This window comes from Alosa sapidissima, chromosome 9 (genome assembly GCF_018492685.1).
Source record: "Alosa sapidissima isolate fAloSap1 chromosome 9, fAloSap1.pri, whole genome shotgun sequence".
Lineage (NCBI taxonomy): Eukaryota > Metazoa > Chordata > Actinopteri > Clupeiformes > Clupeidae > Alosa > Alosa sapidissima.
The window spans coordinates 5,724,258-5,743,472 of NC_055965.1; the positions used below are offsets into that span (position 1 = coordinate 5,724,258).

Consider the following 19,215-nt stretch of genomic DNA (forward strand, 5'->3'; position numbering starts at 1 on the left):
TGAACCCTGAGCCACCCAAGAAGAAAATAGCCCTGCTACTGATGGGATCAGACACAGAATCAGATGAGGAAACACCAGAAGACAATACTGTGGCGAGGTACAAGGTAAAGTAGCCTAGAAATCTAGACACGCCCTAGCTAGTCTAGCAACTCTCCGTTGGCTTGTGAGCTCCAGAAATCGAAACTTAATCAGGCCAATGAAATCGTGTATAGAGTCGTTAGGTGGGCTTAACATAATGATTGATGGCAGAGTCGCAACGGTTTGGATGTTGCTGCTGGCGAACAGTGTGACACGAGTTAAGCTTTTATTAAGTTGGCAAACGTTTGAACTAGCCAACTAGCTCCGCTGGTGGGAAACGCATGGGACTCATAGCGCTGCCGCTGTCCTATTGTGTGCAGAAGGAATTTGAAAGACAACTAATTATCCCGCCCCTCGGACTGATCACTGCGAACGGTGAGTGCCCAGACCCTACATTTTAATGTGGGTCTGGCTCGTCAGGCTAAAGGTAGAGCCCAGTGCCAGTCTAGATCAGTGTCCACTGAAGTGGTGGTCGGAGCACACTGCTGTCTATGGTAAGATGGCCCACATTGCCCGTAAATACTTCATCACAATAAAGTATTACATGAACTAAAGATGACTAAAATCTTATGTAGAAGAAGAAACATTCACAAAAAATCCATCCATCCAAAAATGACCTTTGTTTTTGATAGCTGTTGAAAATGACCTTTGTTTTTGATAGCTGTTGAAAACGGCATGTAGGCCTACAGTTCAAAATTCACTGAATAAACAGTTGGTAAACACAAGTACTCTATCTTATTGACGATTATTTATTTTCATCTCCAATTATCATAGTAGAACAGCTTTCTCAAGCAGTTTGTGAGGCATTTTGGAAACAGGAGATGAGCCCCTTGTCTAATGTGCCACCTGGCTTGAGAAACCCGTTCTCAAAGACTTACTTTTATTTTATTATTAATTTGGGTAACACACATATTCTGAAAGCCTTAGGCAGAATTCAAATGAGCCATTTTAATCTAGATTAAAGAAATTAATCTATGCCCACCACTAAATAATATGCTACTGATGTTGCTTGTTCTCTTTTAAAATACAAGAAATGGGATCAACAACAAAAAAAGTGTGCAAATTGTGGCACAGATATTTTCTGTTCAATTCACTACTACTTTGTATGCACTGTATATTGCAGTTCTGGTTGGCCTGGTACAACTGCCTGAGGTTGCAGTTGAGGCAGAGGCTTGGCTGTACTGTCCAGGGAAAACAGACTAACCCCCCTAAACTATACATTTTCTAGAAGTAAATAACCTGTAGATGAGATTTACTGTAGCACCATTTAAGAGATGTCCCATCTTCCTCCATGCTATGCACAATCTTCTATTATGTATAGGTAAATCTAATGTGAAGTGAAATGTGGGGGCAGCCGTGGCCTACTGGTAGGGCTTCGAGCTTGAGACGGAAGTGTTGGCGGTTCGATCCCCGACCAGTAGAGAAAAATGTGGGCGGGGGAAGTGGTTGAGCACTGCTCCACATCCACGGTTGAAGTGCCCTTGAGAAAGGCACCTTACCCCTCACTGCTCCCCGAGAGCCACTGTAGTGACTCACTGCTCTAGGTTGGTGTGTGTTTCACCTCACTGTGTGTGTTCATGTGTGTACTCTGTGTGTTTCACTAATTCACGGATGGGACAAATGCAGAGACCAAATTCCTAGAGAGCATACTTGGACAAAAAGCTGTATGATTACATTTGGGCCTGTACTGTCCTGGGAAAACAGAATAATCTCCCTAAACTATATTTTCTAAAAGCATAACCTATAGATGAGATATAACACCATTTAAGACATGTCCCATCTCCCTCCATGACATGGAAATGGTACATAAATCTGCACTGTTTTTGCTCTGTATTAAAACATGTGGCTAAAAAAAGCACCGAATAATCCTCAATGTAAACATTTGAGGACATACTCTTTCTTTGACCACCATTTGACCTTACATTTACCCCTCCAGGCTGGATGATAATTGAGATACATCTTGGCTGATTTTCAAGATGTTATTTAGCATGGTCAGTAGTACGTTACTTCCCTGTGAATTTTTGCACTGTATATGGCAGGTTGGGATCACACTTCATGCCATACTGTGCTGTTGTTTTGGAGCCTTGTTTCTTCTTCTAATTGTAGAGCTTCATCACAGGAAGTTTTGAAAGTATCATATAGTTCAGATAAAACTTTGGGCAAAACATAAGAGTAATTGCATGGCTGTGCAGGAAATTTAAAAGTGGGTAAGTTGTTAGAGAGATCAGGGGTGGTTAGGGTCTGATAGGTGAGAGGTGATCCAAATGGGAGATTCCCAAATTTGGTGGGGATGTATTTAACATATTGTGCATTGTTCTCTAGAAGTCTGGACATCTGACAGTCACTTCCAATTGACTTTATGTTGTCTAACAGTGAACTGGCAAATGATTCACAGGGTAGGGGTAAAGGGATGGGAGAGTACAGCTTTGGGCCAATACCATAATCTTTATTTACTGAACTGTGATCAGTCTTGTTGGATTTTACCTTATTCATTTTTAAGAGAGTGACAGGTTTGGATCTAGGCCTAATTCTCGAGAAGGGATGTGCCAGGTTTGGGGTAATGAAGTTTTACTTTTGGTTAGGGGGACTGATATGTATCCTAATTTTGAGTAATGAGCAAGAGTACAGGAGGCCAACAAGGTGTGAGCAGTGCCCGAGACCTGCTTTACAGGCACAGCTGGTATGCTGAATCCGCTGATCAGTACTGGACAATTCAACCTGGGGAAAAAAAGATAATATTAAAACTTGTTCACGGCTTAAGTCTTTATGCAAAGCCTGTTGATGCTCAGACCACACACATCTAGGGAAAAATCTATAGAATGCTAATTTGACATCATTAGCCTACCTGTACCCTGTAAGATGGCTCATTTTTACGCATACTAGGGTATGCCTTGGCTATAAATGCAAGCCTGAGTCTTGTTCTGGACAGAAATGATAAACAAAGCCATACCTTAATACAGGTTTATCGGTGCAGCCCAGTTAGCCTACATAAAGTGGTATAACGTTAGCAGTTAGGGATGCCGACCTGTTCATCTACCCATGTATCGATCTCTTGGAATGTCAAGGCTGGTAGATGGGTTAGGTTTTTGTACCATCTTGCCATAACTGGGCTAATAATAACTAGCCTGACGTAGTCATACTCAATTCTAGTCAGAATATGAGTCTGTGTGAAGATGCTGACTACATCTTCCCTGTTTTAGAACACAGTTTTTAATTGAATGCACTTTTGCACATATTCCTGTCTGTGTGTTAGCTGACTAACTGTCTGCAGGTGAAAATAATAATTGTTAATTAAGTTAAGTGGGCCACACCCACAGGTGCTCTTTTAAGAAGGGCCAGTGTGTTGGTGTGGGAGAGTCAGACGGATTGATGTGCAAGTTATCGTGTGTTAAACATTTGGATAAATTAAAGAAAGATGTTTTCTAGAATATCCTGTTTTCATCTTTTTTTTAAAAAACAAGATGATGAACATATTTTTCACATTTGGTGGCAGTGGGGGGATTATCCCTCTAGTTATGTGGAGGGAACCCACTTTTTCATTGATTTGGAACATGAAGGTGTACTGCGGAGAAGGGGACGGCAGGCCGAGGAAGAGACCTGCTGGGAAAAGATCACTGGAGGAGTTGCGCTGCTGTCCTGTTGGGTTGGCCTATGCCTGATGGAGGAATAGCTCAGGGACTCCTTGATGCTGATGTGAGCCTTGTGGGGAGCTATTGCCAAGCCCAAGAGGGCAGCAGTGACCTGAGGACTTCCTGAATATATCTAGTGGCAGACTGGCCTGTGGCCTTGGGAGTAGGCCGGTGCTCGGATAGCCTGTTATCTGCTGGGATTGCAGAGGGCTGAGCGGTGTGTCAGGCAGTCTGGAGGCCTGGATGAGGAGGTATCGGGGGGCTGTGTACTGTGAAGAGTGCAGTGTTGGGCCAAGAAGGAGTGATCTTGAAAAGACTGGCAGTCACCTGAGATTGTTAAACTGATCTTTTAAAGCACTAATGACTTGCACAATTTATTGTAATTTACTGTTTTTTTTTTTTTTTTGTCTGCGCTTGAAACTAGGTTTACAAGCTTAAAAGAGGGGGAAGGTAATGTGAAGATGCTGACTACATCTTCCCTGTTTTAGAACACAGTTTTTAATTGAATGCACTTTTGCACATATTCCTGTCTGTGTTAGCTGACTAACTGTCTGCAGGTGAAAATAATAATTGTTAATTAAGTTAAGTGGGCCACACCCACAGGTGCTCTTTTAAGAAGGGCCAGTGTGTTGGTGTGGGAGAGTCAGACGGATTGATGTGCAAGTTATCGTGTGTTAAACATTTGGATAAATTAAAGAAAGATGTTTTCTAGAATATCCTGTTTTTATCTTTTTTTTTAAAAAAACAAGATGATGAACATATTTTTCACAGTCTGATACTGCTCCATTGGGACGTAAATATGGGGCGTGTTTTTTAACCGATACAGGGGGGGAATGCCTCTGCACTCAATTGGATAGACCTAACCAATCGGAGCAACGAAATAACTTACCGTGAGGTGTAGGAAGAAAACACACGAACCATCCTTCTTCTACATCCCCTCGGTTTTTTAAAATAATTCTGTTGAACAGTGATCTGCTACAAACATGTTAAACAGCTGGGAAAGGCTGTCGCAAATCCCTCGAACAGGTGGTCAATCAGAGATTTCATAAACGAACGAGGGAACATGTCGCAATGCAACAGCGCTGTTTTCCCTTGATGAAAGTGAAACCACGAGTTTTCCCACATCTCAACTTTGGCCAGAGTTTTCAGAAATAATCGTTTTCAGTGATACAACCTCATTAAATAATATGAATTTTCAATATGGGGTCTTAAAAGCCATGTATCCTTCTAGCCACAGCGTTTTTGTTTCAAACATAAGCCTAATCTAAGCGTGCTCAGATGACGTGATAGACCAGGCGCTGTTGCTCACCTGTCCATCATCGTAAAGCCTGATTTGATTGGTCCGCCCGATATAGGGCGAGCATGCTTCCACCACAATGAAGCAATGCCAGACCGAACTTCCCGACCTCAAATGTGGGCGGGACTAAGTTCGGAATGGCACCCAGGCTAAATAATAACAAACACCGAACAGCTTACAGTTATTTGTTTGGACTTCCTAGAGGATTCCCACCCTGAGCATGACGTCATAGAAAGATGGGCGCCGTGTGAATTTGGTGAATTCTACTCTACTTCTGTGTGACTACTTGTCTACTGTTTGAGATGCGTATATAGCAATTTTTATTTTCCATTTTGTTTTTTTGGCATTTCTAGTTTAACACTGATATTATGGAACCCATGGAATGGGAGGTCAGCATGGCTTGGCCTATGTGGGGCCTAGCTCCTGTGCAGGCAGGCGTGGCGATGGATGCAGAAGAGCCCATGGACTGGGAGGACAGCGGGACCCAGCCCTGTGGTCAAGCCGTTATACAGGCAGGCTGGGGAGTTGACAAGATGGCCAAAGCTCTGGAAAGTCTGGTCATCAGATGGTGACTCTCTCCAGAGCTACCAAGCCATAACCAAATGTCTTCTGGAGCCTGAGGTAACATGATGTGAAGCCACCAAGCCAAGGTTTGGTTCCAGAAGAGGCCTTCATGGAAGACCAGCAGAACACCCATGCTCTGTGAGGAGAACTCACCCCTAGCCTGCATTGACCCTGGGGAATGACCCTACTTCTCTTCAGCTTTGGTCTGTCCATTTTGCTGGCTGACTCCTTCGCTCACTGCTGCCATCCTTCACCTGAGTGGCATCACTACCTCAGCAACTTCCATTGTCCAAAATCCATTGTCTTAAAATATAATGCCTCCTTTCTTTTTACTGTTCAAATTGTACTAAGAATTTGTGAGTTATCCTATAATACACCGAGCCCTCCACGTTAACACTGGTCAAGTTTGGTAAAAAGGAGGTATGTAGCCTGGCTTCTAGACTCACTTATTATTGTCACTTCCTGAAGAGTTTCAGGCCTCTCATGATTGGGAAATGTTTCCGATCCTAGCATTGTAACTTTGCATTAACTTTGATCTTGTTGGTGCAGCCTATCAAATCACATCTTTCTTTTACTAACAAGGAAATGCTGTCCACCGTAAATGGGTCCTTCTTAGCAAATGGTGCCGTTTGTGTCCCCATGACATAATCAAATATAAGTTACACAACCTGGCCTGGGTTGTTACTTATTTTTTTAAAGCTTGTTTACAAAATGAAACACATCTCTACTACGTAAAACAAGGTTTATGTCCTCAGGGTTTATTAACTCTAAAATAATTACTCTGACTGAGGTGCAAGCACTTTAAAATGCCATGTCCTCTCCCCAGTCATGTTTTTTCAACTTAAGTTGCAAACATAAGTAATAAAAATCAAACCATTTCTATGTTTTTACCTATTATTGCAAAATACTATATCTTACCACATGCTATTTGTTAAAGTAAAAATGTATTTAATATTTTAAATCTGTGTTAATTATGTTCCTGAGTCTATTGTCCCTGCTACTCTGATGAAAATCCTTTTGGACACACCCTTTGATTGTTCTTAGTCACTTGGCTCTCAGGAAGTAGGATACATTTTCAGATGGAAAGTACCGCGGCTGAGTAAATATCTCTGAGTAAAAATAACTTTTTTCAGTGTTTTAGAGTAGCTTACTTATGTGTTAAAGCATCAGTTATAAGCCCATTATGCTTATGCATTATGCCCATTATGTATGGTGGAAATTGAAATTTATTTGTGATTTTGAAGATATGGTTCATTAATATGTTAAAAATGTTTTTGTGTAGTTACCATGTGATATCTTGTTGCTCATTAGTATTCATCAGTAATAACGGCCAACTTTAGCCTGATGCATCCTCCCCATCAGTCAACACTTGAGTGATATTGTTTTTACATTACTGTACATGCTGTCCACCCTGTTACTCGCTGCCAGCCTTGTTATAAATGAACAATTATTTTGCATATTTTTGTGGTTACTGGGAAATAAACTGGTAAAAATCAGATTTGTTAAAAAATGTGACCAAATTCCATAGAAATTCCTTCTTATTCTAAGAAAATATGTTGAAAATATATCTAGTCTTCAAAATAGAGCATGTATTTTATAGATAATGTGTGGTTTATTAAAAAAAATATTTGCAGGGTAAAGCGTGGGACATCTTTACTCTTAGAAAACATAGATATTATGATAACATTTCAAAACATTTATTTATAGAGATGAAAATGTCCTGGACATTAGTATATGCAACAATTCTAATCATAATTATAATGTCAACATCCTGAGTTTAACATGCCCTTCTTCAACTGAAATGATGAAAAATTGGAATCACAAGTCAATGAAAAATTGGAATCACATCTCTGGCTTGTTATCTGAAACTGCTGAAAAACTTTCCATTTAGATGCCCACTGCACCAAACGCTCTGGCGTTCCATTTAGATGCCCACTGTGCCACACTCTGGCGTTCCATTTTGATGGCCACTGCACCAAACGCTCTGGCATTCCATTTAGATGCCCACTGCACCACACGTTCTGGAGTTTCTAAGCCTCCCACGTTCTCCTGGGGCTTTCCCACTCTTCCTCAGTGTCATTTGTAGCTCTAAGCTTATATCACCCCTTATCCATAGAGGGTGTTAGCAGATCTACACTATTGACACTCCAGGACCACGGCCAGCTGGCAAACCAAACATGCTTATTCTCAGTGCGCAACATCAAGCCTAGCCCCTCCCACACATTGTGGAGTGACATTAAGTTTTGGTTTCCCAGTCTTTACAGTCCTCACTCCAGACATTATATAACAAGCTTGCACAGTGGACTGAATCATTTCAATCAAGATGAATCCCAGCATCACTTTTAGTCTTTTGTGTGCGCTCCTCTCTGAAGGTAATTCTCTAATCTCTCTACCTGTTTGATTCACTTGCCTTTTTGTTGTATTCCAGAGTGTATCTGCAAGTTCTAGTTTAAAGTGGTACAATTTTATGTTTACAGTTCATAGCGGACAGTTTTGTCACAATTTTACAATGTTACAATGACATCAATAAACATTACAATTAACAAACAAACATATACAACATCTCGAGAGCAGACTTTCTAGGCTAATTGCTCTGTATGTCTGCCTTTAGTGGCTGCACTCACTTGCTATCAGTGCGCTACGGATCCTTGCACAAAAACTGAGACCTGTAGTACAGGATTATGTGCCAGCCAGACTGTGACTACATACTCAGGTAAGACTAAGCCATTTGATGCCGTTGCAATGTCTGATCTGATGCTCAGTTCTGACTGGCATGGTCACAATATTCCTTTTCACTGACAGAGGCTAAAAATGAGGTCAAAAATTCGAAGAGCTGTTTGTCATCCTCTTTGTGTGTCTCTGGGTCATTGAACTTTGGATTCAGGAGGACGATAATAAGCACCGAATGCTGCCATGAGGACAACTGCAATTCACACGCTCCTGGTATATATTCAGAGTATTTAATATCTTTGAATGTTAGCAGCATGATATTGTAAATATTGTCTGAAAAAATTAAACTGAAGAAACATATTGCTATTATGTTCCTTTTGCTCATAGAGACACACATACACACTTTGTTATATTTTGTAATGTGATCATTTTATTTTAGTGTTCAATACAAATTCGTCTGCCAATGGGAAGACGTGTTTCACCTGTAAAGGATATGACTGCACAAAACACCTGGCATGTGTTGGAAATGAGGACCGTTGCATTACAGCAAAAGGTGAGTTTTTCCCCACCTTGAAGTCCATTAATCCTAGTCCATTTTCTCAACCGTTAAGCATTTCCCCACCACTATTGCAGATGAGGTGGATGGGCAGACAATCGAGTTGGCAGGATGTGCCTCCAGCAGTCTCTGCGTCGGAGACTTCTCGGAACAGGTCGGCGCTGTGGCTGTAGCGTTGACCTGCTGTGAGGGGGACCTGTGCAACAGCGGCCAGAGTGTGGGCCAGAGTGTGCTGCTCCTGCTGGGGTCTCTCGTGTCTGTCCTGGTCTTCCACTGAGTGGGTTGCCTTTTGGAGTCTCTCCCAGGTTACAGTTCACCTGCCTCATCTCTGCAAAATGAGAGGCCATTGATGAATGTCTGCTTTGCACTACTCACGTTGGGAATGAAAATCTTTAAAATTAATGAATGTATTTTTATTTCAAATATATTGATTGTGAGACATATCTGTGAATAGTACTTGCTACAGTAACATGTCATAGTCACACAGTAACTTGATCCTTTTTTTTTGTGAGTCACTTTGGTTAAAAGCTTCAGCTAGTGACTAAATGTAAATGAGGATATGTTTTTTTTAATGATTGATTAAACTTACCACCCTTTGTTTTGAAATGACAAAATTTAAATGTGGAAAGGGTTTAACAATGTGATCGAAAAATAAATGAGTATAATATTTATGATCAGTGTTCCTACTCTTTCTTCAGTTTCAAATTCAATGATTTTACGAGTCCTTTTTCTGCATATTCAAGGACCCAACATGGCATGTTTTGAGACACAGACCAAGGTACATTTTATCAATGTGACAATTGATGTCCAATTGAAATCCAGAGTTCTCGCGATAGTACAATGGAATTGTCTCTGCGAGACGCTCTGGCAATGAGCAATGATGCACGTTACTTTTACCCCTTGCATCCCGGGGAACCAATCAAATTGGCGTATCTGATATATGAGGGCCAGAGGCGAGCTAAACTGATGACGACAGTGCTGCAACGTTGGAGGTCAGTAAACATTGGTCGTAGCGTTATCCAATTACGTCAAAGTCCAGAATCATTCAGAGTAAACATTGGTCTAGTGCAGTGTTTCTCAAAGTGTGGTCCGCAAACAGACGTGGTAAAATATTATATAGATGAGTTGTTTGCAATGTTGAACCAACTTGTATGTTAATCCAAACAGTTAAAGTAAACTATGCCCGGTTTAAACATATGAATCCTCTGACACAATAAGCAAGGTGCAAAGGGAATAAGCAGGTAGTTCAGTAGGCCTATTGTGTACTGTTGAAGTGCAAAGGGAATAAGCAGGTGGTTCAATAGGCCTTGTGTACTGTTGAAGTATATATTTTTTTTAACTAAGTGGTCCAGGAGTTTTTGTTTAATTGGTTAAGTGGTCCTTGGTCTGAAAAAGTTTGAGAAACACTGGTCTAGTGTTATCCAGTTGCGTGCAGTGAGATGCAAATGCATGCTTGGTGCCGCCCCTCGAGTTGGGCCATTACATTGTTCGTGGCCAGACCCTTAATTTTCCTAGATTACCAGGGTCTGGATTTTCCAGGCTAATGTTCTTCACCAAAACCCCCAAAAGGGAAAGTTTGTTGACTGAGAATTCTGGTCAAAGGAGTGACCCATGTAGGGAAGAGAAAACCTCTGATGGACATCTGTCACGTCAGATGGGCTGCTAGACATGACATGTACAGTCATATTACAATAGCTTTGTGTGTGAAAGGTCTGGAGGTCATTGGCTACCATGAGCACATGGAAGAATATGCAGATCATGGCCGTACGCACCATTGATGTCACAAGGGTCCAGACTTCCTTATTTTTTCAAGGTGTAGAAAATACGGCTGATTCAGAACAACAAATAACCTCCATACAAGGTCAAACAAACTAGGCCCATCTAATCTTATCACTATAGTGTTATCAGCCATTGCTTTACCGCAGTTTAGTTTGGTTGTTATTAGGCTACAAAAGTTTTTATCAATAGCTTACGCTGATTACCCATATCAGTCCCGGACCTGCTAAGCAAACTTGATTTGTAAGGCGTTTCCCACAACCTTCCATTTCCGATACCGTGGGGAGATAAGAGATTAACTGACAAAAGGGGGAAAATCCCATATGGAAAAGGCTTGTTGAAAACACATGATTTGTTTGTGTCCCAATAGAATAATGGAAGGACCACATGTGGTTCTAAAACCACATATAATACATATAGAAGGATGGGCGCCAGCAGTTTGAGATGATGTTTGATCTGCATGTGCCTGAAAGTCCTCAGCCCCCAGCCCCCCCCCCCCTCTTCGGCACATGATTTAAAAGTTCCGCCTCAGACGTCATCTCAGCAGTCAGGGTCAGAGCTGAGAGAGAGTTCTGACCAGTGGTCTAAAGAAGTCGAGCTCATAGTGCTGTCAGACTCGGGTGATGACTCCCCAACGTGTTTGTGGATCTGTGTGTGTGTGTGGGGAGGGGGTATGTTGTGTGTTTGGGTCAGGGGGATGATGAAATGGTGTGTGTGTATGAGTGGGGGGGCGGGGGGGTTGGTGTGTGTGTTTGGGGGGGTATGGTGTAATGGTGTCCCTGCTGAAAAAAACAGCTAGAAACCAGCTTATGCTGGTAGATGGTTTTATCTGGTCTTTGCTGGTTTTCTTCCAGCTCTTGCCTGTCTTTGCTGGTGTAGCTGGTTGGGCCCCCAGCTGGATATGCTGGCGTGACCATTTGAGGAAGCTGTCAAGCTGGTCATGCTGGTTTGCTAGAATGACCAATATAAGCTGGCATGGCCAGTTAAACCAGCACTATAGACCAGCAACACCAGCTAAAATGACCAGCTTGCGGTGGTACGACAAGCAAAACCAGCTGAATTACCATCATAAGCTGGGAAAACCAGCTGAAGGTATGTTTTCGCAAGAGTTTTGCTGTCTAGCAGGTCAACCATCAGGGTGGTCAAACAAGCTGGTTAACAAGCTGGTCAACCAGCAAACCACCTTTAGCTGGTCAGGCTGGTTTTTTTCAGCAGGGGGGTGGTGTAATGGTGTTCCCTGGCAGACCAATCAAGCGTAGTAGTACAGAAAATAATTACAGCTCTGACTTCAAGGAGCCCAGGGCGCCCCCTGCTGTCTCCCCCAGGAAAATGCAGCTCAGCCTGGATGCCCAGGAGCCCTTGTCCCTCTCGCAGAGCTCCAACGCTTCCTCCACAGACGCGAGTCAGGACTCTGAGAGGTCAGCAAACAGTGCTGCTGTGTTTGTGTGTATGTTGAGACGTGAGGGTACATGTTCTGAAACATGGCTGTGTAAGCATGTTTGTTTTTCCACATCTGTGGGCTATTGCTGATGTGAGTGTACACAGTAGGTTCAGAGTGTGTGTGTACCATAGACACAGACATACAGACTTGTACATGCATGTAACATTAAACGAGTACTTTCAGTGTCCCAGCTTGCATCTACAGTTTAAGTCATTTAATTCATCTCTCTGAGGTCAACCAGCTGGTCCAAAGTGGTCAATAACTCCACCTTGTTAACACGTTCCTCTTCCTCCCTCCCTGCCCTCAGGTCCAACCCTGAGCTCCTTGTGAGCGACGACGGCGCTCCGGTCGCGGCACACCATCAAGCTCAAGGCCGTGCAATTGCATGGATGTGCCAAAGCATTTGCTGGTAATTCAATGTAATGACACATTGCTATTATGATGTGCAGAAGTGACTAGATTATGGAGGTTGTAGTGGTGAGAATTTCAATTCTGATCTGAGAAATGCAGCAGGGTGAAGTGAATAAATTTGAATAATTTAGTCAGTATAACTGTAGACCACCAAATTAAAGTCTCAACTCACGGCTGAAGAATGAAAGTGCAAATGTTTATTTTGTTTCCCACAAGCTTGGGACCTGTTAGGAACATCAACAGCAAAGCAAAGTGATCCAGCAAGTTGCTCATTTGGGAGCAGGCAAATAGGCCACACTCAAGAGGGCTCAGATAGAGTGGAAAAGGGTGTTGCTATGGTGCTTCATCCTTTTGGTATTTCAACCAAAGTATGACAGATATTTTATCACCCCAAGAAAGCAGGTGTGTGTGTATAATGTGTGTGTGTGTGTGTTTGCGTTTGACAGTGTAGGCTATACATTAAAGGCCAGTGTGGCATAGGGTGATTTGAGAGACAGAAAAGATTACATTTAGAAAACAGAAAAGACTGAACCCCCATTAGGAACACTGCCACTGATTCTGTAGACCACAGTAGTAGTTTTCAACCACTGTGCCGGGGCACACTAGTGTGCCGTGAGAGATCATCAGGTGTGCCGCAGAAAATTACCCAAATGTTACTCGTCCAGAAAAGCACTGCATCAAAGAATTTATAACCACATGCTCTCATGGATTGTATGATTGCACTATTTGTGGTATGCAGGCATTGTACAACGGGGGCCCCATATCCAGTATTCACAGAATCATCACATATCCAGTTCATAACAACAATTAAATTAGATATAGTCACCTACAAATGAAACAGAGGGTGCTTGTTTTATTGAGCAGGTCTTCCATAGAAGCCATAATAAGGCCATATCTGTGTATTATTTGACATTTTAGGCTATGGTATGTTTATTTTTTCTTCACACAGGATGTTAGTGTGCCGTGGGACATTTTAAGTGTCAAAAGTGTGCCGTGGCACAAAAAAGGTTGAATAACACTGCTGTAGACCTCTCAGCGATATAATTAATCCCAGTTAAGAGTAAACTCTCCAGCAGATGGCGCTCTCTGTAATACACATAAGCAACTACTGGTAAATAGCTGACGGACGCCAGAACAAGAGTTGACGAGTACGTTTGTAGAAGACTCATCTTTTGGCTCTGGGTAAATACACTTAAAACAGAATCTTGAAAATAGTTAACAGTGATAGAAATACAGATAGCGACCTGTTGTAATGTTAACTCTCTACAGCAATGAGTTTTCTTGTGAGTTGCCGATACCGTAGCTTCTACGGGTAACGTGACAATGGCGCGCAGTCAGTTAACGGTTATCGGCAAAGCCACTGAGTTGCAGCTAACTTTATGTTTGTTAACTTACATTGTACGAGAGCTTGTCAGCTAGACGAATAATATAGTTCAGAAATGAATGTTGTGTATGTAATGTATGAGGTTTACTGTTATGTAAAATATGCTAGAAGTGAATACTGAAGGTATCTTTTTGTGTATTAGCTCCATGTTTGTGTCAGCATCAGCCCCAATGTAATGAGTGAATGTATGTTAGCTAACGTTAACGCTAATCACGATAGAGGTTATTGCATTGTTACACTCTCTACGTGGTTTCTAAATGAAGGATACACTAAGACAGGATTGTCCTCTATTGTTTAAGTGTCATATTATTTCTGTATTGATGTTAGGAATTATCATCTGTTATCTCCACACTGGGAAAGGGAAATTGAGCGACAAGAATGAGAATGTTGTACACACGTGCCAGCACAGACACAATCGGCGCGCGCGCGCACACACACACACACACATTGTATCTTCACAAAGACTTACCTGTTACATGTTTACAGTTTACTGTCATTGGGTGAATAGCTGTTTTATATGCTACTGCTACATACACATAGTAAATACTTACCTGTTACATGTTTACTGCTTATGACAGAGATTGTCATTCGATGAATAGATGTTATATGATTACTGCTACATACAGCGGGGAAAATAAGTATTGAACATGTCAACATTTTTTTCAGTAAATATACTTCCAGTGAGGCTATTTGCATGAAATTTTCACCAGACATTAGTATTAACTTAGGTAATCCACACATATAAAAAAATCCAAACATTAATGTCCATAAGTAGAGTTATGAGCAAAAAAATGGAATGGCACAGGGAAAAAGTATTGAACACGCTAAGAAAAAGCAGTGCACAAAGGCCAGGAATGGCCAGGAACGAGCTGGAATCTATACGCAGTTAGAGAGTAATTATCCCTCATATCTGTGCAAATTAATATAAGATGGATTAGTACATATTAATGAGCTATAAAAGGTTTTTCATTACCAAGGTGTCACACAAGAAACATTTCATAATGGGTAAAAGCAAAAAGCTCTTCCAAGACCTTTGCAACATTATTGTTGCAAAACATATCAGTGGAACTGGTTACAGATGCATTTCAAAACTTAAGAATCATCCAGTAAGCAGTATTGGAGCCATTATCTGCAAGTGGAAGGAACATCACTGCATCATCAATCGGCCATGCACAGGATCTCCTCACAAGATTTCTGACCAGGAAGTCAGAAGGATAGTCAGAAGTGTAGCCTAAGAGCCAAGGACCACTTGGAGAAAGCTCCAGAAAGACTTGGAGGCAGCAGGTTCAATTGTTACAGAGAAAATCATAGGTAATGCACTCCACCGCCATGGCCTCTATGCACGCTCACCCCGCATGACTCTATTACTGAAGAAAAACATGTCGAAACTCGTTGAAAGTTTGCTACACAACATTTGGACAAGCCTATTAAATACTGAGAGAATGTATTCTGGTCAGGCGAAAGAAAATGTTAACTTTTTGGATGTCATACTATACACCATATTTGGAGGGAAAATGGCACTGTGCATCACCCTAAAAATACCATACTAACAGTGAGGTTTGGAGGTGGAGGCATCAAGGTGTGGGGCTTTTTCATCTCATAGTACTTCACACAGTTGAAGGAGCGATTTTTCCTGGGAGAATCTTGCCATCCACCAGGACGATGAGTATGAGACGTGGCTAGACCTTCCAGCAGGACAATGATGAGGACATTCAGCAAAAAAAAACTCTCAATTGGTTTCAGAGAAAGGAAATCAAGGCCCTGACTTTAATCCAATTGAACAATTTTGGAAGTTACCTAAAGATCAGGATTTACTAGTGGGACCACTGGAATCTTCAATATTAAAAGACTATCTGTTTAAAAGAATGGGCCAAAATCACACCTGAATACTCCAACTGATTAGTTTAGTCATACAGGAAATGTGTTGAAGCTCTCATTACAAATAATGGCTTTTCCACAAAGTATTTAAGAAGTTTCAGTAGGCATGTTCAATACTTTTCACCTGTGGCATTCCACTTTTTTACTCATAACTCTACTTATGGACATTAATGTTTGGATTTTTTAATATGTATGAATTATCTAAGTTAATACTAATGTCTGGAGAAAATTTCATGTGAATAGCCACACTGGAAGTATACTTACTAAAAAAAATGTTGACGTGTTCAATACTTATTTTCCCCGCTGTACACATAGTAAATACTTACCTGTTACATGTTTACTGCTTATTGATTGTCATTCGATGAATAGATGTTAAATGATTACTGCTACATACACATACAATACCCTCCAGAATTATTATTTTTACAGAATTATTAATTATTAAATGTTGGCACCTCTGCTAAAGTTGACTAAAAAGAGGAATATAAAGGGGCCGTCTACACCAGGGGTCCCCAACCTTGATTCCTATTTATTTTTCACGGACCAGCGGTCCGTGAAAAAAAAATATTATATTCGTATTATTATATTTGTAATTTGTGCATTACGAATATAATCAGTGGGAGCCCTGCTTGTTTCCCTGCAACAAGAAGCTTCCATCTGGGGGTGATGGAAGACAGTGACATCCTCAGTGTGTTTGAAATGTCCAGTCGATTGCGCAATTTGTCTAGTTGCAGTCATTGCCGAAAACCCGGCCTCGCATAGATACGTGGTGGGAAACGTTTTCAGCGCTTTTACGGCTATCTCGGGATATTCTGCTTTGGTTTTGATCCAAAAACCCGCCAGAGAGGTTTCCTTATACACACTCTTAAGACCACCGTCATTTGCAATTTCGATCAACTGCTCTTCCTCCTGCGCTGACAAGTTAGAACTATTCGGGATATTGACAAATGGGTTGCGGACCCACTCATTGGTTTGCCGTGAATATTTGAAGGATGGGAAGTAACGCTCAAACTCATTTGAGAGCGCAACAAGGTGATCGCGCACCAGCTTTGAGAGAAAGGGCCCTGCCTCAGTCTCTCCCAAAACCCCCACTACTTTTTGGAACATATCAAATACACCCCGGTCCACTCGTCTTCCCTACAAATCAAGCTTGGCTTTAAATGCAGCGACTTTATCTGCCAGTTTAAAGACAGTTGTCATTCTCCCCTGGAGTGACAGGTTGAGGTCATTAAGCAACCCGAATATGTCACACGGGTAAGCGAGTTTTGACACCCAGTCCTCATCACTAAAATGTGCAGCTAACGGTGACTTTTTTTCTGCTCTCGCAACTCAAACACTCTGGCCAGTGACCTGCTAAAGATGCTTGTTTTTTGTTGCTCATTCTAGCAGTTTAGCTAACTTCGTGTGACACTACCGTTTGCCAAGAACTAATCAAGTGAAGTGAGCTGACCTGAGGCTGCGCAGCGCTGAAGGCAATATGTAAAAGTGTTGAAGGCGGGACAGACAGACATAAGAAAATAGACCTTGCAAAATGCAAACATGCGTGCAATCAAACAACTGCATATAGGCCTATGCCATGTAAAAACGTGACATTATTGCGAATTAAATTTAGTTTAGTTTGCATGCATTTTTTTTTAAACTCATGTCGTAGGCTACGGCCCGGTTAGGAATGTCCTGCGGCCCGGTGGTTGGGGACCGCTGGTCTACACGACGCTGGTTTTTATGGGTGAAGGGTATGTGATGATGTGGGGCTATTTTAATTCTGGAGGGTACTGTCATAAATACTTATATGCTTACTGCTACAGCACACACACACATAGTAAATATTTACCTGTTACATGTTTACTGCTTATGAGAGAGGGTGTCAATGGATGAATAACCTAGATGTTATATGATTTCTGCTACATACACATAGTAAATATTTACCTGTTAGTGGTTATTGATTGAATAACTTACATTATTACTGCTTATGCGAGACGTTGAATTTAATTGCATGTTCAACTATTATATGTTTACAATGTTCTTATGAAATCCAATGTGTGATTGGGTTATACATGAACTATAGGTTATGATACTTGGTAATGTTAAATATTGGCCAGAACAAAAGTTGTCGAGTATGTGTGTAGAAGAGTGCTAATGAACTGTCACATCGTTTGTATTCCCAACAGACTTTTAATTAAATGTTTTACACCCGACCACAGTGTCATTCTTGGACCCGTAACACCAGCATGGCTTGGCCTCTGTGGGGCCTAGTTTCTGTGCAGGCAGCCTTGAAGATGGACACAGAAGAGCCCATGGACTGGGAGGACAGGGGGACCCAGCCCTGTGCCCTTTGCCTTGTGCAGGCAGGCTGGGGAGCTGACGAGATGGTCAAAGCTCTGGAAAGTCTAGTGATCAGATGGAGTCCTGCGAAGCCTGAGGTAAGTAACATCCCCTGATGTGAAGCCCTTAAAAGAGCCCTTCATGGAAGACCAGCTGAACATCATGGTCTGTGAGGACAACAGAGCTCAGGCCTAGCCTGAATAGACCTCTGAAGTTCGCCTACAAAAAAGAACCAAAACTGCCATCTTTGCCCATATAAGGAGATCCTAGATTAGGGGTGTGTTCGAAACGGATAAAGTTGCTGCCTTTTAAGATATCTAACTGGGGAGCAAGGCAGCAAGTGCGGTTCGAAACCGAAAAAACAAATTCTGCTGCCTTTTAAGATATCTTAGAATTCCCAAATAACAGTCATTTTTGAAGGCAGCATCGATGCACACTTCATGCTGCCTCCTACCCATAATCCCTTGCGGCAACGTCTGAAACAGCTGTGAAAGGTAAACAAACATGGCGGATGACATCGGTAATGGCTGCTGAATCTGTTTAAAATGTCATTTGTGTGATCTTATTTTGCTTAGATTTGCAGATTACAGATTAGAAATAAACAATTTACTATCTGATTATGCCATTGTTGTAACCATTAATAGCGTCTGGTCTGATATATCTGCCGGCCGTAAAAATAATTTATACCGTTAGCCTGCTAGCTTACGTAAGCTAATTTAGTTTAACGTCAGGCCTTTGCTAACGTCATACCGTAGTGTTAACCAAAGATTCTAGAGTGCTACGCTCATTTTTAAAAGATGCATTTAATCCAAAGTCATGTCTAGTGAGACAGCTCTCTATGTAGGGAGGGAGGCAGTAGGCAGCTGTCTCCCGTTTGGAACACACCCTAGATCTGGGGTAGCGAAAACCAAAGATTCTAGAACAGAGCTCTGTTCTAGAATCTTTGGCGAAAACCTAAGTTTGCCGTCTTAACATACCGCAGATCACAGTACCCACTTGAAGGCAGAGGACAAAAACATTTGACAGGTTTGACAGGTGCGATAAATCAAAATACCCATGTTTCCCATAGGAGAAATCGCAAGATACCGGATCTCAAAGATTTTTTGTAGGCGAACTTCAGAAGTCTATTGACCCTGGGGAATGACCCTATTTCACTTTAGCTTTGGTTTGTCATTTTTGCTGGCTGGCTCCTTTTATGACATCATCACC

At 41.7% G+C, this 19,215-nt stretch overlaps 1 protein-coding gene across 1 annotated transcript; it reads left to right on the forward strand.

The window, feature by feature from the left end:
* Positions 1-6,953: 6,953 nt before the first annotated feature.
* LOC121719342 (phospholipase A2 inhibitor and Ly6/PLAUR domain-containing protein-like) lies at positions 6,954-9,431 on the forward strand. Its single transcript, XM_042104829.1, has 6 exons — positions 6,954-7,054; positions 7,824-7,940; positions 8,180-8,281; positions 8,371-8,511; positions 8,678-8,791; positions 8,872-9,431. Exons 2-6 carry the CDS (start codon positions 7,892-7,894, stop codon positions 9,069-9,071), a joined length of 606 nt encoding a protein of 201 aa, XP_041960763.1. The 5' UTR covers positions 6,954-7,054; positions 7,824-7,891; the 3' UTR covers positions 9,072-9,431.
* The last annotated feature ends 9,784 nt before the right edge of the window (positions 9,432-19,215 follow it).